This window comes from Drosophila obscura, unplaced genomic scaffold, assembly GCF_018151105.1.
Source record: "Drosophila obscura isolate BZ-5 IFL unplaced genomic scaffold, ASM1815110v1 contig_189, whole genome shotgun sequence".
NCBI classification, from domain to species: domain Eukaryota; kingdom Metazoa; phylum Arthropoda; class Insecta; order Diptera; family Drosophilidae; genus Drosophila; species Drosophila obscura.
In genome coordinates, this window is record NW_024542777.1 from 942,155 (window position 1) to 966,572 (window position 24,418).

The 24,418-nt window shown below is 41.2% G+C and overlaps 6 protein-coding genes across 8 annotated transcripts in view; 5 read left to right on the forward strand and 1 right to left on the reverse strand.

Moving 5' to 3' along the window:
• Positions 1-109: 109 nt before the first annotated feature.
• The window catches only part of LOC111066760 (synaptotagmin-5), a 39,704-nt gene continuing 15,395 nt past the window's right edge, over positions 110-24,418 (forward strand). The window contains exons 1-2 of one of the 2 annotated variants that reach the window (XM_022355600.2): positions 110-468; positions 12,587-12,781. In XM_022355600.2, coding sequence (XP_022211292.1) covers positions 12,608-12,781 — 174 coding nt within the window. In that variant the 5' untranslated portion in view covers positions 110-468; positions 12,587-12,607. The remainder of the gene's footprint in view (positions 469-12,586; positions 12,782-24,418) is intronic. The other variant, XM_022355601.2, reaches the window with a different exon arrangement.
• Positions 3,076-3,769, forward strand: LOC111066762. The gene has a single exon (XM_022355602.2). It carries the CDS (start codon positions 3,115-3,117, stop codon positions 3,736-3,738), a length of 624 nt encoding a protein of 207 aa, XP_022211294.2. The 5' UTR covers positions 3,076-3,114; the 3' UTR covers positions 3,739-3,769.
• Positions 7,063-7,769, reverse strand: LOC111066763. The gene has a single exon (XM_022355603.2). It carries the CDS (start codon positions 7,757-7,759, stop codon positions 7,178-7,180), a length of 582 nt encoding a protein of 193 aa, XP_022211295.2. The 5' UTR covers positions 7,760-7,769; the 3' UTR covers positions 7,063-7,177.
• LOC111066766 lies at positions 11,100-11,515 on the forward strand. Its single transcript, XM_022355608.2, has one exon. The coding sequence runs from the start codon at positions 11,141-11,143 to the stop codon at positions 11,423-11,425; it is 285 nt and encodes a 94-aa protein (XP_022211300.2). The 5' UTR covers positions 11,100-11,140; the 3' UTR covers positions 11,426-11,515.
• On the forward strand, positions 11,473-12,046 carry LOC111066765. Of its 2 annotated transcripts, none has more exons than XM_022355607.2 (2): positions 11,473-11,664; positions 11,728-12,046. In XM_022355607.2, exons 1-2 carry the CDS (start codon positions 11,569-11,571, stop codon positions 12,001-12,003), a joined length of 372 nt encoding a protein of 123 aa, XP_022211299.2. In that variant the 5' UTR covers positions 11,473-11,568; the 3' UTR covers positions 12,004-12,046. The 2 variants fall into 2 exon arrangements, with proteins under 2 accessions (XP_022211299.2, XP_022211298.2); XM_022355606.2 differs by having other exon boundaries at positions 11,481-11,673.
• LOC111066764 (GS homeobox 1) lies at positions 16,898-18,003 on the forward strand. Its single transcript, XM_022355605.2, has one exon. It carries the CDS (start codon positions 17,065-17,067, stop codon positions 18,001-18,003), a length of 939 nt encoding a protein of 312 aa, XP_022211297.1. The 5' UTR covers positions 16,898-17,064.

Here is a 24,418-nt window from a genome sequence, read left to right on the forward strand (position 1 = left end):
AACCGAACCGAACCGATTCAACCCGAAGGCTGGATCCGAAATAGCGGAGCTTTCCGTGCCCGTGCCAGAAATTGCTAACATATGGAAGCATTGAATGGCGCATCGTCTAGCATTGGCTATCCTGTCGTTGTGGCAAGCAGTTTTGCTTGCAAGCTCTGTATCTGCACTACTTCGACGGCGAGCGGTTCGCTGATTCTGATTCCCTGTTTTTGTTTTCCGCTGGAACGGTGTCTTGTGCAGCAAACCCAAAAGAGATTCATTTAAAAATATATACACATTTGAGATATATAAATCGGATCTTGAATCGAAAATCCACAAACGATATCGATGTAAGGTTGTGTTTACCTGTGCTGTGCGTGAGGAAATGTTCGATAACAGGGACAAAAATATATAAAAACCAATTGGAATCAATTGAAAGCAAACCAGAAATTAAGTGAAAATAATTGCCGAATAGACGGTGAGCAAAAGGTAAGAACAGAAATGGTTTAGTGAAATATTCTGATTTTTGGGACTTGTTTGACTGCAATTATTTAACGAAGGATCTATAGCAACGAACTATTTGAGGGATATCTAAGAGAGAGCAGATAAGATACAAAGGCAATTGCAGAATTGAGTACAAATAAATTTGAAATTTTTCTTCCACTTAAAGTCTTCAACAGGAGTCACAGCCGCGAGGGAGAGGAGGCCGATGAAATCCAATTTGATAAGTAATCGCATCAGCCTTTGGCTTGAGATTTCCCCGTCCAAAGCTTCAACCTAATCCCAGACATTTAAACACTAATGGATCCAAATAAAGACAGAATTTGTTATGGCTGGGAAAAGCCCCAGTCTGAATGCCTGTTGAATGTTTGCCATTTGAGTGGATATTTTTTTGTTGGTTTTCGTTGGCTGGCTCTGTTATTCTGTGGGTTCTGGGGCGGGGCTTGGTTTGTTTGGCCAGGTCAAAGGCCAAAGTAGTTCAAGAACTCTTTGATTTTGGTTCTCATAGCAAGCTGCCTGCACTTCCTGAGAGTGAAAGTTTGCTTAGCTGTTCAACATCTGTGTGGTTGTGATTGTAATTGTGTCTCTAACCCATTGCGGTCGGCTATATCTATGCATATTGATAAGATAGCTATACCTTATCAGCGGCCAGCAAGCGTTAATTCTCTCTATATTCGTTACGCCTCTGCAGATTGGACATTTTTGGTGGGCGTTACAAAGAGTTCTAATCCTAATTGTTGCCTCCTTCCTTCTCTCTGGTGCCCGCTACGCTCTAATGACGTCAAATATGCGATTATGGACGTTATTTGTGTAAAAATTTAAGCAATTTAAAGATAAAAAAAAAACAATAATGGACAGACTCAAGTTGGTCTGATCATTTTCGAATTTATAAGTTTCTAATAAGTCTTAGTGATGCCTGGGAATGGTAGGGAGTGGCTTGCTGGCCTGGTTGGTTGGTTTCTCTCATGGGCTAGAGGAGGACCGAGTGCAAAGACCAGGTCGATGGCGAGACAGCTTGTCACTGTCATGGTCCGTGGGAAGGGGCATGTCCGGGGCTAAAGTTTCATCTTTTGCCCCACAAGTTTATTATTGCTGGTTCCTGCTGCTTTGCTGGAGCTCGCACTTTAAGTTTTTTAATTGCGCTACATGCGGCAAAGCCAAAGTAAACCTTTCCCTAATCCGTTTTAGGATCGCTGGCATACATGTTGTATGCGGGATTGGGAATGGAAGGTTTTCATTGACTTGGCGCCTGGTGTGGGCGTGGAAGCGTCTGGCTGGGGGTGCATTTGTTTGGTCGCCTTTGACAGGTGCTCTTAGGTTCTGCTTCATATAAAACTTGTTCTTCCTCAGCGCTCGGCTTTCCTCGAGTACACTTTGCGCATTTTTCTTTGTCTGCATCTGTCTGCACTGTGTCCCGACACTCTGTTAGCTTAATTGGAGCTGCGCTTCCAAGTCAGCATATGGAAATGCTTTTCCCACTCTCGCCTACTCCCCACAAACAATCCGCATGGAAAGCACCTTGCCCTATTTATTCATAACTATTTAATTAACTTAACTATTAACTTTGACGCCTGATCTAGCAGCTGTTCCCAGCCTCTAAAATCACAGCTGCAGCTTCAGCAGGCATAATCACCTCCAAGTTTTCTATAAAAGCGTGCAGCGACACTTTTGTATATTAGTTTGCTTTTCTCGCAATGCAGTTTCTGCTGATATTGGGAATTTTCGGGCTCGTTTTCCTCGGTTCGGTTCCCGTTAGAAGTGTGCCGGAGGACTTCTATATTGAGGAATTGCTGCGCGCAATGAACATTCCCACTGGAAATGACTCTAGTTCAATTGTAGGGGAATCTGATTACTTCGAGGCCCCCTTGGATACATCAGAAATGGATTACTATGGCTAAAAAGACCCGGAATAAAGTTAATCTACTGTGGATTTATTAGAGAAAAAGTGTAAAATTGTATTTCCATCTAGATATTAACAATTGGTGATGATAAAAGCTGTGAGAGGTATTGTCAGCATAAACAACGAAAATATGTTTAATCTGCGAACTTATATGGGTATGGCTAAATTTAGTGATGGTTAATCAATCCTAATTCTAATGTGTTGCTTAAGAGCTTGACCGTTCTCTTGAATTAAGGACGAAACGTTTTTCTAGCAGAAACATTGTCCAAGATTATCTCGTATATAATTATATACAATATATATATATACATATACAATTATATAATTATTCTTTAAATTCTCAGCGAACAAACCTGGGAATACTCATGCCAAATGTATTTTCTATTCCTAAATAAAAGTAAAACAATAGAACAGTTGGGAACACCAAAAAACAATAGACATACCCGCTAATGACAACCATTCAAAAAAATCTGTTTCCAATCCCCTTCGCTGTGTTCTCCCTTCGATCCAACTACGCAAATATGAAAATGAAACTACGCAAACGCGGCTAACATTTTTGCACGGATCCTCAAGGCCTGGCCTGCCGAAAAGACAAAACTTCAATTAACTTATTTGCTTCAATATTTGAGCTGATCCATTTGTAAGCCACAAGGGAAGCAGAGCGCTATTAAAGCTATAAAAGCGGGAGTCTGGACCCGTGAATTACCAGTTGAAAGAAGTTACTCATTGACAAAATGCGTTTTTTCGTCACCCTGTTGTGTACCGTTTTGGTGGCATCGGCTTCTGGCCAGGACTCTGTGAGGGGACGACCAGCACGTTCCGCTCAAATCAAACTGGCGGTGGAGCCCCTGGAGTTGGAGCCTCTGGAGTTAGAGCCACAGTTGGCGGTGGAACAGCTGGCAGTTGAGCCTACTCTGTTTGTACAGAATCCCCGTATTGTTCCTGCAGTTCTGCCCATAACAGACACCAAAGACTATCTTCCCAAAGCATCGGCTGGCAAGCGTCGCATCATACCCTATGCTGGCTATCCCCGCTACTGGCCCGATTACGGTGCACCTGCTGATAACTGGTACCGCTGGAATTCGGGTCCTCGCTACTGGAATGGCCCTCGCTCTTGGATGGGCTACCCCGGCTCGGCTCCTTCTTGGCCCAGGCGCAGACTGGTGAAGCCTCTGGCTAACAGCATCCCTGTATCTGATCCTAATGCCGCTGTGGACGTCGATGATGCTATCGCCTCTGACGTAGTTCCCGTTCCCGTTCCCATTCCCGAAATTGCTATCATTCCTGAGCAGTCCGCTATTCCTGATACTGATGCTGAGCTGGCTGATCCCGAAGTGTCTGCCCAGGTGATCAGCTAAATTTATTTCAAATAAATTTTATATAAAGCAATTGTTATGGATGAGGATTGGGGGGAAGTGCTAGTCAGATGGTTCATAAAAAGATTTCCAGGAATTTAGAAGAAAATCATATTTTCAAATACTGATTTGGGTAATTATCAATTTAGAATTCCAATATAGAATTTCATTTATGGTTCCACAATCACAAAGCAGAACGAACAATTTGCTATCTTATCGGGCTTGTATTGAATATGCTATTTGTGGTATTGAGTAGAGTGCAAACACGGAGCTCAGTCGGGCGTTAAGGTGCTAAATTAACGGCCAGCATACTCTCTGACCAGCACCAGCTCCATCACCAACCCAAACCGAACCGAACCCAACCAGTGCGACTAGCAAACAATCGTCCATATGGCGCAATATTGAAATATCCAATCAAAATGTTAATTCGAGGGTAGAGGAGCATTTTTTCGTTCACTTTACGGTAGTGGCATTGTTTAAATGGATCGTCTAAGCTTTAGTGAATCGAATCACTTTAGGTCCAATTTTCAGCAAAATTAAATGGAAATCTATGCAAATTTTTTACAGAGACCCTTTTAGCACTTGTTGATTCGTTAAATACCAGTCTGATAAGACCTGATAGCAGCAAAGGATACTATTTACGAGCATTTTCTCCCCAGTTTTTGTGTATTTTGTTTTACGAGTAAAACATAAGTTGAGCATATTGAGGGACAATCTATGCTGGGCTGGTTCGGAGGGAGGGTTCGTGGCGGTGCCGTGCTTTCTGCTGCTTGGTTATTTTTAGGGTTTTGGCCTAGCTGGATCTGGCGCCATCGGTCCACTCCCATTGCTATGCCATTCCCACGCCACATGCGCGCTTTCGCACAGAAAGCTTTGGTCTATGCAAATGAATGTTGATGAAAGTTTTCCGGAAATGTAGAGGAAAATACGAGCTCGTAGCTTGTGCCGTTGGGAAAATTGCATCAATTTGACTCGAGAATGAGAAAACTAGCAGAAATATTTGTATTACTTATACCTATTATGTACTTGTTTGTTTATTATGTTCGAAATGGCGGGTTTAATAAGCTGAATATAATAAATAAAGTAGCTCAAAGCGTGTTAACCCTAATAATTCCTTTGCACATCCACATTGAGAAAAACTGTTAGGTAGGTAAGGATTCAGGCACCGTTATATTCGTTGCACTCCATCTATTTTTCTGCGTGATCTTTTGGCGACGTCTTGACACTCACATGACTCTTGATGAGAGCTCAGCTCATCATCATCATTGACATAACAATTGCAAGCACTTCCGTTTCCAAATGAGCAGCCACAGGACGTAAGTTTTATTTGTGTGCGTGTTTATCCCCAAAGAGCAATAGGGAAATGTGGGCTGAAAGCAAACAAAAATTAGCGGCCAACATCGAATACGCAGAGGAGTGTTCCAAGGAGATCTATCTGCGTGTGTGACGTACGCAGGATACGCAGAAATGGTCCAACAAGTAAACTTCAGGCATGGATATTGGGATCAAAGATCCCTAACCTACAGTAGAAATCATTCAGCTTAGTCAAGAATACTTGGGTAAAGAAAGCTATGAGATGGGATATATCCCATATTTTTTCTAAGTGAAACCAAAATTTCCCTTTCAGCCACGCCACTGACGCTGACCGACCGCGAACACTCTGTCTGTTCCCCCCTCTGTTTGAGGGGAGAACCCGCAAAATCAACAAATACTAATTTAAAGCCCGGGGGCCCGGGCCCTAACGGTTCTTGCATCGTCGCCTAGCTCCCCAGGGAACGGGACAAAGTTTTGTAATGTTTTGTTGTATGCAAATTAACGGACATGGGGGTCCCAGACTAGACTCTGGCAAGTCTACCAAAACATGTCTGTCGATTCTGTCAACAAGAATTATGGCAATTGCGCTCTTTTGTCCAGAGCGAATTTCTTGTGGGCTAGGGAACATCTAAGGAACTCCAGCTGTAAGCGGCTTGATTAGTATATTCATTCCGTGGTTATTCTGCTGCGATTGGCTCATTGGATAATTGCATTAAATTGTGGGGTCACCGAGGGAATTATTTTAATTGCCATCACCCAGCCAGACTAGGAAAAGGACAGGGACGGTCAATCGGGGTCAGTAGAGCGGATGACACATTAACTGGGCTAAAATCGATAGCAATCACAGTCAGCCGGTCAAATTGATATGAACCCGAATGCTTCAGACCGCAAAAAAGTCATAGTCAAGTGGGGTCAAAAGTAATGGACGTGAACATGTAATGGCAGTCGGTCTGTTTGCCTTATATGTAGAAATGAAACAACTGTCTTTGGGACAAAGTATACGACGGAAATGGCTGCTTTCCATTGCTTTTTCCGGCCTTTTCTTCTATTAGGAATTTCCATTGTGGGATTCCATTTCAATTAAACGGCGTCTAAGCAAAATGAATGCAATTCTATTATATTTTATTATTCTCTATTACACTCGCTTTCGTACTTCTTTAGATTCGTCTACAAATTGAGTGAGCGGGAGGTTCATCATCCAGTGCATTCAGCAAGGGCTGACATTGGAGAGCAGAAACTAACAATTGGGCAAAATAGTGGGAGAAAAAAAGGCAATTATTCCAGGTTGGCCATACATTTCCCAAGCGCCTTCAATGCCTTCAATGACAACTTATTTATAGCGTGCTGTGTGCTACAATTTCAGCTGCTTCCTTCACTGGCACGAGGCGAAGTTGAATTAAATTATGATTAAGTCCTTACGGACGCCTGTCAGGGGAATGCGTGCGTGAATATCTCTGGCGAGTGTGTGTGACATTGATTGGCATTGAGCTGTGGGCGGCATAGGCAAATGGGGACGTCAATTGCGCTGAGCGCATGTGGATGCGATGCCGTTTAGCCTAGGCCCACCAACCGACCACAGCAGTCAGACCTACCAATCTCATTTTCAGCATTACAAATTACCAACACGCGCCGCATTATAAGGCAATCGCCTTTGTTCGACAAGCACCTGATTGCTGTCGTCCCTCAAACTGTTGACATTTTCCGCGGTTAACTTTCCTTTGCATTTCATTTTCGTCTACTAACTGTTTACAATTGCGCACAAGTTGTCAGAGGCTTTTCTCTTCCTTTGGCTGTCCTCGCAGAATAACTAATTTTTGGGCGTAGCACTCGCAATCGCTTTTTAATATGACTGAGGATGTGCGAGCATCCGTACCAGAGAGGAACACCATCCAGATGGAACACCATCCAGATGGAACACCATTCAAATTAATCGTGGTCGATTTTCATCCATAAATATGCTTTACAAAAACGTCTTGGCTTTACAGTATACATATAAGATTTATATTTGTCAGTGATCCCAAAAATATGGAGTGATAAATTAAAATTTTTTGCACTAAAATGGGAGTAGGTGTAATTGAATTAACTATTGTCTGGCTTGCTGATGTACTCTCATTCTCAGGCTCAGCAGTTAGTTTTCTTTCTCGGCGGGCAATTCGCTTTCGGTATCATCTAATTCCTTGTCAGCGGCCTCTTCTTCAGGATCGACCTCTTCATCCTGAGATTCATTCATATCCTCCTGCCCAAAATCATCTCCATCGAGCTCATCCTCAGCCTCTGAGCTAGTTTGATCCTCGTTATACTCGTCCTCTTCGATGATGTCCTCAACAGTTTCATCCTCAGTCAGATCAAAGGCAAAATCATTTGAGTCATAAGAGTTGCTGTTCTCTGGCTCTTCAACGATTTCGCCATCCACAGATGGAACCATACGCCAGTAACCACCGTAGCCGTAGCCAGGGTTGTTACCCCATGGATTATTTTGATAATGGGGACGATGGGGCTCTACTGGAGACGGATTGACGTTGGCACTAGCTGTGGAGACTCCCGACACGATCAGAGTATTGTTGCCGAACCGGATGGTGGAATTTTGGGATCCTAAGCCTCTTAGAATGTTCTCCAGCCAGGTCAGATCACCGCGAGTAATCTGAGGAGCTGCACTGCTGTAGGCCAGGATCCCGGCAAAGATTACAACTGCGAATGCTAGGGAGCGCATGATTTCTGAAGATCGATTGGCTGAGTGCAACAGAAACTGTAATTCCTAAGTCGTTTAGCTTGGGTTTTATACCTTTAATGAATGTTAAAAGTAGTCCGATTGATTGGGTAAATGATTACAGTACGCAAACAGTCATCAAGGTTCTACGGTGTCTGGCATATGTTGAGCTTAGGCCGAAAAATGTAGTTGTTTTTACCCCCCAAAGGCACATAGCCCATTAGTGAGATCAATTGTACAAATACAACCCAAATTCGAGCAATGGAACCAAGCCTAATGTAATAACCATATTTATGATTCATATGCAGTGAAAAGTATTTACGCTGGATACACAGAGTTCTACCTAAGTTCGTCTACATAACTTTGGAGTTTATTAAAAGCCAGTGAAAAGCCGACCTCCTTGAGGAAATGTATTGATCAGCATCAATATCGGAGTATATGTAGACATGTCCGTCTGTTCATTTGTCTTGACTGCATTTTGTGTTCATTCTCCTGTATCAAACATATTTTTCTACTCCCACTTCCTCAAATCTCGATATGTTATGGCATCGACAATTTGAAGAGAATATAAAAATAAAAACCTGTAAAATGTGGCATTCTTCTTTTTAACCTTAGACGGGAAACATGAATTTTCACGTTCAAAAGGGAACATTCGTTGAACAGACAAAGTCAAACATTTTTCATATGAAACAAACTTTTTATATACCTGCTCTTGTAGTTTTTCTAATATTAAAAATTAAAAATAAAGAGACAATTTGCTCATACATATTATTCTTGATTTCTTAAACAAAAATATGACCAAAAATGTTGGTTGTGAGAGATCGTGTTTTATAAGCAGCTTAAAACCCACTTTGAAATAAAAATTTTAAAAATATTCGAACTATTTTTATAAACAAATATATAAATCATCTTAAAAATTGTTGGAAGTTTGGCTTACCGTTCTATATGTTGTGCATATGAAATACAATGCGTGGCCCACGGAGAGAAACGAGTGGTTCGGTTAAAAATTTACTTGAGAGTGAAAACCAAATGAGTAATTGTGTACAGGAGTAAATTATGAGTGCAATATAAAACAGAGTATCAGTCCAAATGCTGATATCGATTTTTTTATAAAAATAACATACAATTTTAACTTTGAATTATCGTTGAATATCCTGTGTAAGCCACAATTTTGTCCAATTTTGTTCACAAAACTTGAAATTGGTTTGTCAATTGTTGCTTTATTGATGTTTTTAATTACAAAAACGAAAATCTTCTTTATCTGAATATTATTAATCGAATTTGGAAATATTTTGAATTTTTGTTCGTCGTATGCTTAATATTTTTGGAATAACCTTGGGATAAATAAGTATTCTTAGAAGATTTATTTCAATGAGAGAAAATGTTATTTCACAGTCAAGAAAATTTTTTAAGCTCATAATGAACAAATACCTATTAAAGACATTAAAAATTCGTCACATCGACGAAGTGCTTTTTTTTGTAACCCCAAAAAGAGGCGCTACCTCTGAAAAAAGCTTACAGAAAAAATACCAGTTTTTTTTAATTCTTAAAAAAAAAGTTGTGCCATAGAAATCAAAAAATATCGTGAAACAATTTCTAAGCCCCAGATCTTTCAGAAAAAGTTGGTTTGGTTTCTTGGGGAAAAATCGAGGAAATGTAGCATCGATTGGATCGTAAATTGGCCTTTCAAAATGATCCTATTTAACAGAGTTTCACTGTAATTATCTGATCTAGAAATGAGCTATATTTCTAGCAGCTAAATATTTACACATAATTTGTTGAATTTTTTGGCTGCAACCCAAGGCAACAGCTGCTCCAGTTCAAACATCGCCACTCACGTCCCAGTCTACGCTCTTGAAAATTTTGCGATTCGCTATAAAAGGCAATTCAATAGAGGACTTAAAATTAGTTAAAGACTAACGAAAACCATACCATGCGTACCATTTTGCTGCTTGCCCTCTTCGGACTTGTGCTGCTGGCCACAGTTTCGGCCCAGCCAATTGATATTGATGACATCAAGGAAGAACAGAATGCAGAGAAGTTGGACGAAGCCGATGCGGATGCGGATGATACCCAAAATGAGGAAGAAGAGGAGTCCCGAGAGCAGGAAGATCAGGATGATTCAGCTGACCAAGACGATGAAAAAGATGTTGATGATGTCAGTCAAAACGAAACAGATCAAGTCTAACTACACAGACAATACACCGCTACATTATGTAATTGTTTAACTTTCTACATGTATAATTCATTAACAGTTTGAACAACTGTTTACACAGATGCAGACAAACCTACAGTCTCACACACACATACACACAAACACATACACTATGGACACGACAATAAGCCAAGATAAGGTTTTTGTTGTTCAAAATAAACAAATAAAATTCTGGTTAAATGGGAAGAATTAATTTTTTATTTCGATTACCAGTTATTTGTGAACCCTTGAAGGGCATCCTAAAATTGGCCAGAAATTTGGACGCACAAAAACGACAGCTCCGACCAAAAAATAAGTAGCATAAATAGGCAAGTCAGTCTACGTAGAGTCTATCTGTCTTATTTATGAATATTATGTCAGTACTAAAGGCTTAAATTTGTGTAAGAATATGGACTAAACTCCGTTTTCAAATTTCACACTGTTAGAAGTCCTCTGACAGAAGAGAACAACCTAGAGAATGGCGTGTTGGTGTAGATGTAGATGAGAGATATAGCAAAAAAATTGGAAACAGATAAAATATTTTTAAATTCGACCTAAATTTTAAATCGCATTTATACTGACTGAGTGTAGAGTCGCGGCAACTGCAGCGACTCACAACTTTCCCTCTCGTTTATGAATATATACGACAATATGGAATAAGCTGCAAAGCTTGCAGTTTAGAATGTGCTCAGTAAGCAAATGTGACTACTTATAAAAGGGCAGTTGCCGTGGCATTCGGAAGCATTCTATCTGACAGTTCAAGGAAAAAATGCGGTCTGTGATATTTATCGGCTTGGTGGCTCTTCTGGCTATGGTATATGTGACAGCACATCCCGCTGCGGACGACGATGGTGGTGATAGCAGTGGTGGTCAAGAGAATCAGTTGGACATTTTGCCGTGGCGATGGCCTAGATGGGGCGGCATCGGACCAGTTATAATTCCTCCACATCCCACCGAGAAATTCTTGGAAACCTAATCCTCTCTACAGACAATAAACAACACGTCATTCAAAAAGTCATTTGTAAAACTTTCCAGTTTAACAATTGTTCAAATAAAACATTGCGTAAAACCCGATTTTGGTAATATTCCCCGCCCCATTCTGGCAAAATTAGCGATATTTTTCTTATAAAAAGCGCGGGTCTAGTGAAATTGGAAGCAGTTTTCAACAAATTCTTATTTCAAAGTCCAAAATGCGTGCTCTGATGGTTTTAGCTCTGTTGGCCTTCCTGGCTGTAAGCTTTGTGACTGCCCGTCCAGCTGAGAATGAGGAAATTGCTGTTACTGACGACGCTGAAGAGCCCACCGATGACGAGGAGAGTAGTGAAGATGGGGAAACGCAAGACAACAATGAAGAGACAGGAGAGGAAGAGGCAATTCCGGCGCCCAAGAATGAAAGTCCTCCATTTTGGCCCAGACTCGGAGGTCATGGGCCAGTTCTAATCCACGCCAAGCCTCGCTTCCTCGCCATTGCTTAAAATATGTTATCCGATCAGTCCAGTCCATAACGTATGTTTGAAGTTCTCTGAATAAAGAAAACCCCAATTTTGAAAGTAAAATTTGTTTAAAAACACATGTTTCTGCATTAAACCGAAACAGTTTTCACTAGAACGCGAATGAAATGCGTGTGTGGTATTTTCTAACGTTAATCGGATGCTTGGGGATTGCCTTGATCTCTTCGAAACCCTTGGAGGAGGCTGATGATAAAAAAACAAAGGTTCAGGAGGTGATCAAACCATTAAGTGTTTCGGAATTAATAATGTGAACAACAAATCCTCAGGAAGAAGAAACTTATGTATCGATCGAACCTACTGCTGAGGATGCTCGAGATGAGGACATAGAAGCAAGTGGCGACGAAGAAGCTGGTGGTGAAGGGAAAGTTTACTATATAGAAGTGGAGGACGATGAAAGTGATGATGCAACTGTCGATAAGCCCATCGACGAAGAACCTTATAATTTTCTTAAATACCCAGAACACGAACCCGACTTCAAGCCATATCCCCGCTTCGCCATCCTTAAAAATGGATTTGTGAATCATGTGAACCTAGACTTTTAACATACACAATCAATAAAAAATAAATGATAACGATGTGTTTGCAACAGAATTAGAGACTCGGTCGTGTTGGGAAATTCCCAAAGTTAAGTTGACACAGCTGTGGCCAATAACAATAACAATGGTAAAAACAGAACTAAGTGACTGCGGTTTCGGCTTTTAGCTGTTTTTTTCTGTTTTTGGTCATATTAGTGTTCCTTAGCTCGCTCGGAGTAGTTTTCGTTGGACTATAAAAAATGCGTCTCGCCATTGCTATGCTGACTCTGGTGACCCTACTGTTGTGCATCGGGGTCACCATCGCCTCTCAGTCAGCCTCATGTGGGAGTGTGGACATCTTGGAGAACTACAGATGCAGGCAGCGCAAAGAAAACCCGACAAAAAGGAAAACTTTTCGATTTGCCATTTAAAAAGATATTTGCTGGGACTCAATAAAATTTATCCTAATAAAACCCTAAACTTGGTACTTTACCATTTGAATGCACTTTTATTGGTTGGAAAAATGTATACAAGAAATTTATGCACAGAAGGTTTTTACCGCTCACAATTAAAATCGCATTTTTTTTATTTATATCTCAACTAATTCCAGTGACAAGGAAACACCATCAAAATGGTTATGGTAAGTTCTGCGGTCCTAGGCGCTGCCGCCGGTACCGGCCTTGCTCTTCTCTTGGCCGTAACCATCGTTATGTACCGCTATTACTTGCTGCGGAGGCGCGGCAAGGAATGGGAGGAGCTGGATCGTTGGGAAGAGACGCGCATCATGCGGAAGCTGCAGATGAAGGTAAGCAGAATGTTTAACAATATGTATTATGATATGTCTGTCTCGGGACAGCAGATAGGTCAGTTGTGAGGCTTTTACAGATTATGCAAGCATCTCTGAAAAACACACGATGATCGATGATTTCATGTCGATTTTGTTTTGGGCGCAGTATCGAGCTTGAACACGCTTTAATGTCGGGAGCCGAAAGCAGGTATTATTCAGGTTGTGATTTCCCGCATTGAAAAGGTGTGATTAGATTTTTAAATATGGATGAATGCATAGATCTTAGAATCCATTTTGAAAAATTCCAGCATTTTGTCAAAAAATAGTAATCTTGAATTTTTTAAAATTCTATCTGTGGTCACAGATATCACGAATTTACACTCACATGCTTACAGTATACTGTAACAAATGAAAGCATAGCAAAATGTTTATCCCCCGAGGAAGAGGAATACTTCCAACCGGATTTCTCCATCAGAAGGGTGGTCTTTTCGTTTCTTAATACATATACATTTCTATACATACATACATTTTCCAAGGTCGACCTTACAGCACTGCGTGTAATTTTGGAACTAACAATTTAACAGTGTGTAGAAAGTATATTACATACGTAGAAAACAAAACAACCACAAAAGATACAAATGTATCTACATATGATGCTGCTGCGAGCTGTTATAACTGAACGAACAGCCAATCCAAGTCATTGAAGCCGTAGCAAAATCGGTTTCATTATGAATAATTATGCAGCTGGGGGTTGAATTTGTGGGCATAGACCTAGCCCAACGCGTGCTGGCGAGGAGAGAGAGGGTCACTGAAGCGTTTTATGATTGTAAATTCTGTTTTTATTAACTGGCTGTTTGGTCGTTGACAACGGGGTTAGGGTAAGTGGCGGCCATAAGGGTGCGAAGCGTTTCTGGTTTTGTTTGTTGTTTATTATATGTATAATTTGATTAGACGTTAAGTGTTTAAGTGTTTCTCTCTTTTTGGATTTGCAGGAGTGGTTTCTGATATTCCACTCATTAGACTCTTCCCCTCCCTCGTCAGTTTATGGTCCACATCCACACCCTAGCAGGCCCCTCAACTTAGCCACAATATTGACCACAACAAACAAAACTCTTCGAGTGTCCTGATTAATAGCATTGTACCTGGGTCCAGCGCGGCCTTGACCATTTGTAAGAAAGAAACCTATAAACATCCATTTGCCGGTATGTGTGTACGTACTACATGGATGTTTTCCTCTCTCAGAAAGAGGAGTACCTGAGTTTCTCCGTCGGAGGACAAACCAACGAAACTGCATATCACTGCAAGTGCGGATCGTTGGTGGGTCCTTTGTTAGATATACCTTGTCCTTTGTCCTGCAACACTGACTTTTCATTCATGAACATAAAACTCTACAAAAAAATACAAGAAACAAAAAGTTTCTTTTGTTTTTGGTTTACGTTTTTTGAACATTTTGCGGTAAAGTACTTTGATATAGTTTTTCTATGCACCAATATATTCTATGCCGATAGAACAGAACATAGAAACATAAAAAAAACAGGCCCTGGGGTCTATTTATTCAGCAACACGCAAACTCCAAACCAGAAACAACCTCAAAGCTCATTCGTACATTATTCATGGATAAATATGAATGTACTCTTGCTCGTATTTGTACGCGCATATTTAAATATGTACTGCATGCATACGAGTATGTATGTGGAACTACTTGAGCTATAATATAATGAAGTCATATTTGTTATATCAACAAAATGCTTGGATAAACAAACCCCCGACTGCACACTATAAGTAGCAACAATGGCAACTACAACAATCAGTCAAAATGCAAATGTCACAACCAATTAATGTCAATAAATGATTAACCCAATCTCTAGCCATTTCAACCCGGCTCGGTGGTGGTTTTCGCTGCCTCCCTGACACACCACACACCACCCTTCTGATGGAGAAATCCGGTTGAAAGTATTCCTCTTCCTCGGGGGATAAACATTTTGCTATGCTTTCATTTGTTCAGCGTTTAGTCGAGTTTTGTTCACAATTTAAATGAAATTTCTCCCTCAATCCAGTGATTCTGATACGAGTTTTTAGATACGATTATTAAGAAAATCCTACATATGCGTAGATCACAAACTTTTACATATGTACATATATTGATATAATCTGATAGATCATACATACATACATACGTACAAAATTTGTATGTGTATCCAGAAATCGTGCTATAGCACGATCTAATTTTAAGAACAAAGAATTTCTGACCCAATCAAGCGTGAAATGGACAACAAACGGAAGTGGTCAATAAAGAAAATCTCAAGGGCCCAAACAATTGTTAAAAGGCGGTTAGAAACTACTGCCTCCTTGTTCTTTTTCTGCGCACGAGACCAACGCAACGCCAAAAAACAAAAAATAGAAAGGCGTCCAGTCTAAGGATTTTCTGCAAAAATATGAACACAACAGCAGCTGCTGCTCCTGATATAAGGCCCGATGCTGATCCTGGCCCTTCTTTGCACGGCCCGCCAATTAAGCAGAAGCCAACAACTGTTAAAAAGTAGGCGAAAATTCGGATCGCCTACGTGGAGGGATCGGCATCGGGATCTCGATCCGGGTCCATAGAAGCTGGACAACAATTAACGTCAGTAATTGTGATCGGTTTTATAGCCACTTAACATACGATCAACTGCTGCCAGGCCAACGACAATGTAGCACCTTCAAGACAATGCAATGAAAAGGACAATTATAGGTAAATCCTTAAAGTCAGTTAACAAATGATAAAACTGCCGCCATAATTCTATGTAATGTAACCCAAAAACAACTCGAATTCTTCTATAGTTCAAATGCCGTCGGCAGCGGCGTCGCTCTGTCTGGTACACAGTCTGACCTGGCCCAAACACACTGCTACACAGACAAAGGCTCGACGTGCGTCGAGTCTCGGATTTGCTGCAGAACCATCAATGAATGAAACAGAACTGAATGGACCTGGTTGATGCATGATCCTGGCATTGTTCGACCTTGCACAAGCAGAAGAATGAATCAATAAAATTACGCCAAGGCGAGGACTCAAAGGAGATATGGGATGGGTTGGTTGACAATGCGTTAGGAGCAGGAGGGGACTGAGAGCAGTGGCAGCAGAGTTATGCTATAGCACTCGACAGTGGTAGCCACTTGGGTCATAAGTTGCCATGAAATTGGCATTAAACGGTCGAGGGTTTGTCTTTCTTCATGGATTCAAAACTAATCGATTGGTAATACATACTATTTGTATGTACATGTGGTATAAATCGTATCCTGATAGAACAGAACTTTCTCTGGTCAGCAAAAAAAAGCCATTCATAGGGTTTTTATATTCTACATTTTACCTATAAAATTATTTCATTGTGGACAGATATTTTCGCGTAAATAACATCGAAATCAACATACTTAAAATATAACATAAAATTGTATGTGGAATAATATTAGAATAGTTGTGTGTTAATTAGGATAGGACTGAACTTTTTATCGCAAATATAAAAGATATCAAATTAAAGATGAAAAGGGCAGCTGGGTAGCCCTAGCAGAAGTAAACGCGTTTAAAAAGCCAAGAAAGAAACCCTGGAACCCTGCTCTAAATTAAGTATTATGAAAGAGTTGAAACTTGGACGCTGCTCTGAAAAGTTCTCATATCAACAGAAATAATAAATAAATGGTAAAATGTTCAATGTACAAAGCGGAAACTATTTTCCAATTCATCTAAAGTGAGAGCACCTCCCATGAAATGCAGGAAATAAAACCTACGCCAGAGATACTAAAAATTTAATATTATTTGGATTCTACGTACTTTGCGACTAAGCGTAATTTGATCTATCTTCGCCTGAACCAATTCAGTGCCGTTTAGAAAGCTCTTAAGCAGTCTCAACTTTCAATTAAACTCGAGTCATAATACGAAAATGCTGAGGAAGATTCGTTCCAGCCAGATTTACGGCAAACTGGAACGCACACTCCCAGGGGTAAGGTACGCATTGTGCCACGCACTCATTCGATTCAGGTCCAGCCAGGTCCCCGCCAGAACTATGCCTTCCATTGGGAATGATCTGAGCCAATGGCGGAGCGTAAATGGCAACAGTTGCCGCTAAATGGTGACTTAATGGCTGAAGAAACACACAAACCACCCTCGAATGGGCCATCAGGGGTGAGTGTGAGCGAGTGTGGAAAACAACCCCCAAGACAGGGTCGCTACCTATATAAGATACGGATAGCGGTCCAGCAGCCAGACAGTCTCGTTCAGTCAGCGATCGTGTTCACTACCTCAGTCTAGGCCAAGCTCAATAAAGAAAATGTCGCGCTCTTTCCTGATGGATTCCCTGCTCAGCGATATGCCGCCCTTAAGCAAGCAAAAGGAACCTTCCAGCTCTGCTAGTCAAGGAGCCAGTGCAACGGCCTCCGCGGTGGCCGCAGCCGCCATGTTGCCCACCATCCCCATTCTGCCATATCCGGCCAGCTATGTGAGCAGCTACCTCTTCTCCCTGGGCATCCAGCAGCAGCAACAACAACAGCAGGCAGCCATGGCAGCAGCAGCTGCACTCCAGCAACATCCCCATGCCCATGCCGGAACCGTGTCCGGCTCGCTCTATCATCCGTATGCCCAGCTCTTCGCCACCAAGAGGAAGTCAAGCGGGTTCAGTCAGTACGAGAGCTGCTACCCATCGCCGCCGCTCTCGGCCAATCCAAGCAGCGGCTCGCAGCAGATGCCTCTTCACTCGTTATATGCAGCAGCTCCAGGAGCGGCCTGCCCTCTGCCCCTCCCCGAACCAGGCAGCTTTTGCACATCACCCTCGGCGTCCTCGTCGGCTTCCGTGGATTACACCAACAACTTTGATGATCAGCCACAGGGGAAGCGCTTTAGGCACGAGTCCTCCTGTTCCCCCAACAGTTCCCCACTGAAGTCATCGGCCGTGCCATCGGACATCACCCCACTCATCAGCGACTATGCCGATTCGAGCAAACGGATTCGCACCGCCTTCACCAGCACGCAGCTATTGGAGCTGGAAAGGGAGTTCTCTCACAATGCCTATCTGTCCCGGCTGCGTCGCATCGAGATCGCCAATCGGCTGCGGCTCTCCGAGAAGCAGGTTAAGATTTGGTTCCAGAATCGTCGTGTGAAGCAGAAGAAGGGTGGCTCCGAGAGTCCCACATTCAATATTTCCACCAACTCTGGTTGCAGTCCCCAGACCTCGCCCCTCGGCAAAGTGTGCGAGCTGAAGGTAGAAGCTTAATATTGGGAGTGAGTCCAGATCCTCTTCCCGAATGTACAGTAGATCTTAGTTTGTTGCGCAGCCCCTAGTATCTTAAGTATCTTAAATCGAATAAATTAATCCTAAGGGATATTGAAAACGAAGCTATACAAATATTATCCAACCTAATCCAAGCACATTTTGAAAAGATTACATTACCTGAAAACTGAAGATACTCGTTGAAAAATACATACCTTTAGTAGGAGTGTTACTCTCCTGCTGAAGTTTCGACCTAAATCTCAAAAACGGCTTTCCCATTCCCAATAAAATTCCTATGTAGTTGCTCCAAAAAATTTGAATCCAGCAATTTTAATTTTTGAACATATATAGTATGATATACATACATAGTATCATGACCTCTCTGGAGACCTCAAGCCTCTAATCAAAAGGATGAACCGATTAGATAATGGTGGGAGCATCTCCCTCAAGTATTAAATTGGCTATGAGCTGAATCTACGGACTACCAATCGCATTCCCGACTTCAACATTGAGCTGGAGTTTCTGCAGTTCCATAGCCAATAGCTTTGACAAATTTTTCGCCATACTATTTTATTTAATTGTCTTTAACAACTCATTCAGAAAACAGTGTTCAAAATATACATACGTACGTGTATGTATGTACATATATGCTGAACCGGAAATTTGTCGGATTTAATTTTGCACACATCTCAACTGTTGTATTTTTTTTGCAAATAAAATGTGCGAGAATTGAGTTGCTTTCATGCTGTTTAAGTCGACAAGCCTGACAAATTGCTGGACAAGTCGGTTCTCAAATCTCATTTGGAAATCTGTCATAGGATGGTTGTTATCAGGGCTTAGTAAGTGTTATAGGATGATTGTTAGAGTATGAGAATTTGACTGAAGGGTATGGACTGGAAGGGTAAGAAAGATGGATCCACTGCACCGTTTGAAATAAATTGACGAGTAACAGTTTGCAGATCATTAATTCTGCTCATCAAGTCGTTCTTTGGATAGTTTTTCGTCGACATTTACTTAATTTTGTACTATCTGTACATCTGTTTGTCCTGACTGAGTCGCAAACGACTGGTGACTGGTGACTATCAGCCAAAAAGCTAAGTACCCTCTGGATTTTGAAAATATAAAATAGCACTTTCTGATTCTGTCCTCTGATGGCAGTCGAAACGTTTGTGTCTTTGCATACTTTTCTTGACACTAAGATAACTGGTACTCTGCTTCTATCTATGCATTAATTTATTGTAATCAAAATTAGTTTACGCACGCTAATAGTACGAAGGGAGAGAGATAGGAAGTGGGGATGATACTGCTAAGCTTCTCTGTGACAGGAACAGACACACACACAGAGAGAGATTGAGAACGCGAGGCAGTTGAGTCAGTCATGGGAAATTGCTTTTTTTGCTTTTTTTTGGCTATAATAATAGTCCCGGACCACAGAAATGTCCGGAATAGAGGAGTGTAGGAATTTATTGTATGTTTAACATGTTGCGGGCTAGAGTAGTTTATAAAAGGGGATTATATTCTTTTCTATGCTGTTACTTGCATTAATTTTGCGATTGATTTGGATTGTTAAGTAATCTGTTTTTAAAACGATAACCAGGCCTTTGATTTATTAAGTTTTATTTTTTATATAATATGTACATATTTTACACTGCTTCTGTAAATTCGTTCCGCAGAACATAAAAGATTTCCAAACGGATTGTGTGGTCTGCTGATTCTAAGCCGCAATTTTGACAACAAAGACATTTTTTGCCAAATCATTGGAATTTTTAATTAATCACGGGCATCATTCGGGGTGGGATGCGCCAATAGAGTTGGTCCTAAGCATTTCCCACGACACTTCAAATTGCACAAATTAATGATGCCAACTCAGCTTTGCTCTCCAGACGATTCTTATCATTTCGGATAGTGCAGGCAATACCAAATACCAATCCAGCGCCGAGTGTGGTGACAAACCCAAAACGAATCAAGCGCATCAGAAACCTGCTCAAAGAACTCTCATTCAGAATTCATTCAACACTAGACAATTATTCAATGAATGGGAACAACTGCAAGGACCTGGAACTGGGACTAACTCTCATTGTGCTCTCCCAAGGGGTGCGGGTGCGGTGCTAATAAACGCAATTGCACCTACGCCCCTCTGGGTCATCGCTCGGAAAGAGAATGGGAATGGCACAAAAATAGCCCAGTCGGCGGTTTTAGGAGGAATTTGGGAATACTATTTCTCTTTGCACTCCTTGAAAATTGTTCTCCTGCTCGTACCTGATCCCTTGCCTGGATCGTTATCTACTGGAGTTCTTAGTTTGTGTCCTCAAGTGTGCGCCTCTTCCACTTGAGCTGAAGGGCTCTCAGCTTCCCGACCTCTTCAGTCTCAAGTACTACAACAGCAGGTAGGAGGACTCCTTGACTCCACTCTTAAACATTTTTGTTTGCAAACTGTTTCTGTTGCAAAATTGTGTGTTTTTTTTCTAAAATTGGTTATGTAGGCTGCAGATCTTTATCGGGAGGATTTGATTTAATTGTTCCGAAATTCGAGACAATATTTAGAGCTGTACTTAATTTGAGCAGAGATCATGAAATACCTATTTGAAATAGACTCACTTACTTTTTAATATTTTCTATCATCAGACATTATAATACAGATATTATTATAAATACCTACATACTATATACATATGTGTCATGTGTCAAGTAGGTCTTAAGGATTTAAATATATTTTGGAAGAGAACTTTAAGAAAAATAATATGTTAATAACTGTATCAAATAACTCAAACAATTTTCAAAGCTCCTAAAGTCAACACTGTTTTCTATTTCTACCTCGAAACTACATCCAAATGAATTTGCATATTGTGCATCTCCTACATCCCACTCTTTGAAACACCTTTGGCCAGATGTCTCAGAGATTTCTTGAGTACTTGAGTCCCGCTGTTTTTTGGAAGCCATGCTGTGCTAACAGACAATTTATGAATGAATAGAGACTCGAGTGCAGAAACTCTTCAGTTTAAAGTGTATGCGCCCATCGGTATCGGACACTCCTTATGAATGAATGCGCAGCATTTCCTTCGTCAAGGCTGAGAAATTTCTTTCTACCTTTTGGCTATGTTAAAAGATCATTAGGTAGACGGAAATTCCGTTGAAAATTGGACGGAATGGATGGAGAAATTGTTCAGGTGCTCACTTCTGGATGCTCGTCTAGACTGCCTGTCGCCGTCGTAGAAGAAATCCCTTGGCCGCCTGTGGTGCAACGGTTGTGGCATCAAGTGTACTACCTCCGTCTGCGGAGGGTTCTAAATTGGCGCATAGGAATATTTAAGTTTTGGTAAGCTTTGGAAAATAGCTCCGTGGCTTTTAGCACATTTTTAGCACGTGAAAGCACATTTTTTAAAGCTTGAAAGCTATTTCTTTTGTCATGCTTGTAGGATTTCGGGGTTGGTTGAATTGTTCGATTGCAATGGGTTGTGGGAGTAGGGCAATGAAAGGAACGCAGAATAAGGTAGGTAATCTGGGAACACATCTTCAAATCCTTTAAGCTTTTGAAATGAATAAATTAACTTCAAATGTATTTTAGTCGGGTTTTTGTGGCTGGTCAAGCCAAGGTAAACATCAGGAAAATGAGTTTTCCACTGTATATGTTTGAAGAAGTGAAACAATAATATGATTTTTATTTGTTCACTGTATTAGTTCCAAGGAAATGGGCTTGTTTAATTCTTAGTCTGACCCATAACATACACATTCATATGTACATATGTACGTGTATGGATGGATGTCTGTGTGTGTTTATGGAATTCTTTTGTTACAATCTCGGCTGGAAACCCCACTAGATGTCTTTGGTCACGCAATCAGGGTCTGCCCATTAGGGATATGAGGTAGACCCCACCTAAGTGACCCATTAAAGAGCCCTTCAAAAACTTTTTTCATTTTTTGTCGAAATTGTTTCAAAGCAGCTTAAAAGCTAACTTTCTGGGCTGACTGCGACAATTTTTGAGGAAATGAGTAAATATCTATGAGACTTTTTGTTCCAGCAATTATCCGTCTGTCTAAGATTTCAATTTACTAAGAATCCCGCTGTCACTACCGACTCGTCAGTGCCTTGACACTCTCACCTTCATCTGATGGGTTCCGTTCCCTTGAAAGTTAAGCCAGCACGTCATCGTCCTTGGGCCACTCTGGGTATTGAATTTAATGAACTTTTTGTTAACCGTTCTTGGCTCATCCGCACATTGACTTGGCTGGAATCTGGGACTTGGTTCTGGAGCCATGCGGAATGATGGAGCCATTTTTGTGGCGCCCCACTGCCATCGAGTGGCGCCTGTTTAAAATGAGTTTTGTCGCTGGCGACAGACTGAACTACGCGTATAAAAGAAGAGAGTTAGTCGAATTCAGGTATCTTTATTTTCTATCTTTTCAACTGAGGACGATATATTTATGACTGAAGTAAGTGCTGTGGCGCCACATACTGAGGTGGTGGTGGTTTCCTGCCCCTCCCCCCCTATGTGACTGGACATATGTATGCATAATATATATGCATGCCTTTTTTGTGTGTGTATCGTATGCAGATGAACATATGAAACGGAATCGGAATTCATTGACATCATACGCATTGAGTGGCACGTGCCCGGATTTCAATTATATAATTATATATATTATATATATCTGCATTAAAGCAGTGCAAATTAGAGATATTCCTGGCCCCGAATGAAAAGTAAACAAAGAAAAAGTTTATACAGACACGCAGTCGGGCCTATGAGTGAATGAACTCCTTGATTAAGTGATGGAATACGATGGGATGAGATGGAAAACGACGAAGACTCACACGATAGCTCCAAGGAAAAAATATTTCTTGGCTAATCTTTAAGATTAAAGTTAGGCACGAGGGGGGGAAACTAAAGCGATAGCCTTGGAAAAAAAACATCTGCAAAAATACAACAAAATGCCTAAATTCAGACAAACAACCAGAAAAAATAAAGCGATAATAAGAACAGAAAAGCAACCGCTTAGCTGTTATTAAAAAAAGAGAAGATAGAATGAAGAGATGAAATGAAATGACATCAAGTCGAGAACGGGGACACAGGAACTGGCGGAGCAAAAGAATAAATAAGCCAGCATACGCATACGAGTACCTTCAGGGCAAAACGCCAACGACAAGAACGTTGACAATTTTCGCCAATGCCAAAGGCCCAATTCTCACCAAATCTTCCAACCCAAGCACTCCTCCTCCGCCTTGGACAAGTGCGTTAAACTTTGTCGTCGGCCCAGGTGGCCTGGCTGGGGGCTTAAAGATGAAGCAACTTGTTGCTGAAACAGAAACTGACACAGAACGAAGGAAATAAAGATACAATATCCAGGAAGGGAGAGAGAGAGAGATAGAGACACAGTCAGAGACAGAGAGAGCATTGTGCAGCTAAGCTGTCTGTCTGTCAATGGCTGGAGCTGGAACTTTCTGGCTGTGCTGTGCTTATTGCAAGTGCCATTGGCCTACATGCGTGTGTATGGACAGGGGTGTGCTGGCCCTATAAAGGGGATTGAATAGCAATTTTTCAAATGAAAGTACGAGTATTAAAATCACTAGATAGAGAGAGGTAGAGAACTAGGTCTCGACAGTCGCTTGAAACATAGACCAGTTCGGGAGTATACCAATCTTTTAATTTACGCCCAAAATAACTGATTACACATCTACTTAATGCACCCTCGTTCACCGAACCTTTCCCACCCGTGGGCCTCTGCCCCTGTGGATGTCTGTGTCGAGTAAGAGTATCTTTGCTTTGTCTGATGCGTTCTACTTCAAGTAGTCTGCCTGGAAAGTTTCCTCTCCACAAAAAGTATCCACAAACCACTGACTTACATAAATATACATACAAACACCCCACACTATTCGTTGGGTTTGCCTGGTGCAAACCGAAGAACGAAGAAAGAGTGAGACAGAAGAAAGTGAGATGGAGGGGAGGAGTCATGAGTAAACTTGCTTTGCAGCTTGCTCAATGTCAGCTTCGCTGTGCTGCTCTTGGTGTGTGTGTTTTTTTCAGGGGCAAACATGACAACAGGTAAACACAGGCCAAGAAGTATAACTATAGGTATGTACATACACACATATGTACATATGTAGGTATGCAACGGCAGCAGGAGCAGAGCTGGCGTCAATAAGGTCGTTTATGGTAACTCGAGTCGCAGTTATAGACGGTCATTAGATGACGAAAAACGCCAAAAAGTATTCAATAAATTGAATCACGGGCTTTGCTAAGGCAAGACATACTCGTACATACATATGTACATACATACATATATACATATGTACATACATACATATATACATATGTAAGTATGTACATATATACACACAATTCTTATATGTTTCAGAGAGCTTTCAAGGTGAAAGTCGCTTTCACTTTTGAAAGCTTTCTCTTTTTCGAACTCTGCTATACGT

What these genes read in the sequence shown, in the direction of transcription:
- LOC111066763 (XM_022355603.2), bottom strand. Translation starts at nt 7,759, where the DNA reads ATGCGCTCCCTAGCATTCGCAGTTGTAATCTTTGCCGGGATCCTGGCC.
- LOC111066765 (XM_022355606.2), top strand. Translation starts at nt 11,569, where the DNA reads ATGCGTGTGTGGTATTTTCTAACGTTAATCGGATGCTTGGGGATTGCC. An exon ending in AAAAAACAAAGGTTCAGGAG is followed by an intron (nt 11,674 to 11,727) that starts GTGATCAAACCA and finishes ACAAATCCTCAG; the next exon opens with GAAGAAGAAACTTATGTATC.
- LOC111066766 (XM_022355608.2), top strand. Translation starts at nt 11,141, where the DNA reads ATGCGTGCTCTGATGGTTTTAGCTCTGTTGGCCTTCCTGGCTGTAAGC.
- LOC111066764 (XM_022355605.2), top strand. Translation starts at nt 17,065, where the DNA reads ATGTCGCGCTCTTTCCTGATGGATTCCCTGCTCAGCGATATGCCGCCC.
- LOC111066762 (XM_022355602.2), top strand. Translation starts at nt 3,115, where the DNA reads ATGCGTTTTTTCGTCACCCTGTTGTGTACCGTTTTGGTGGCATCGGCT.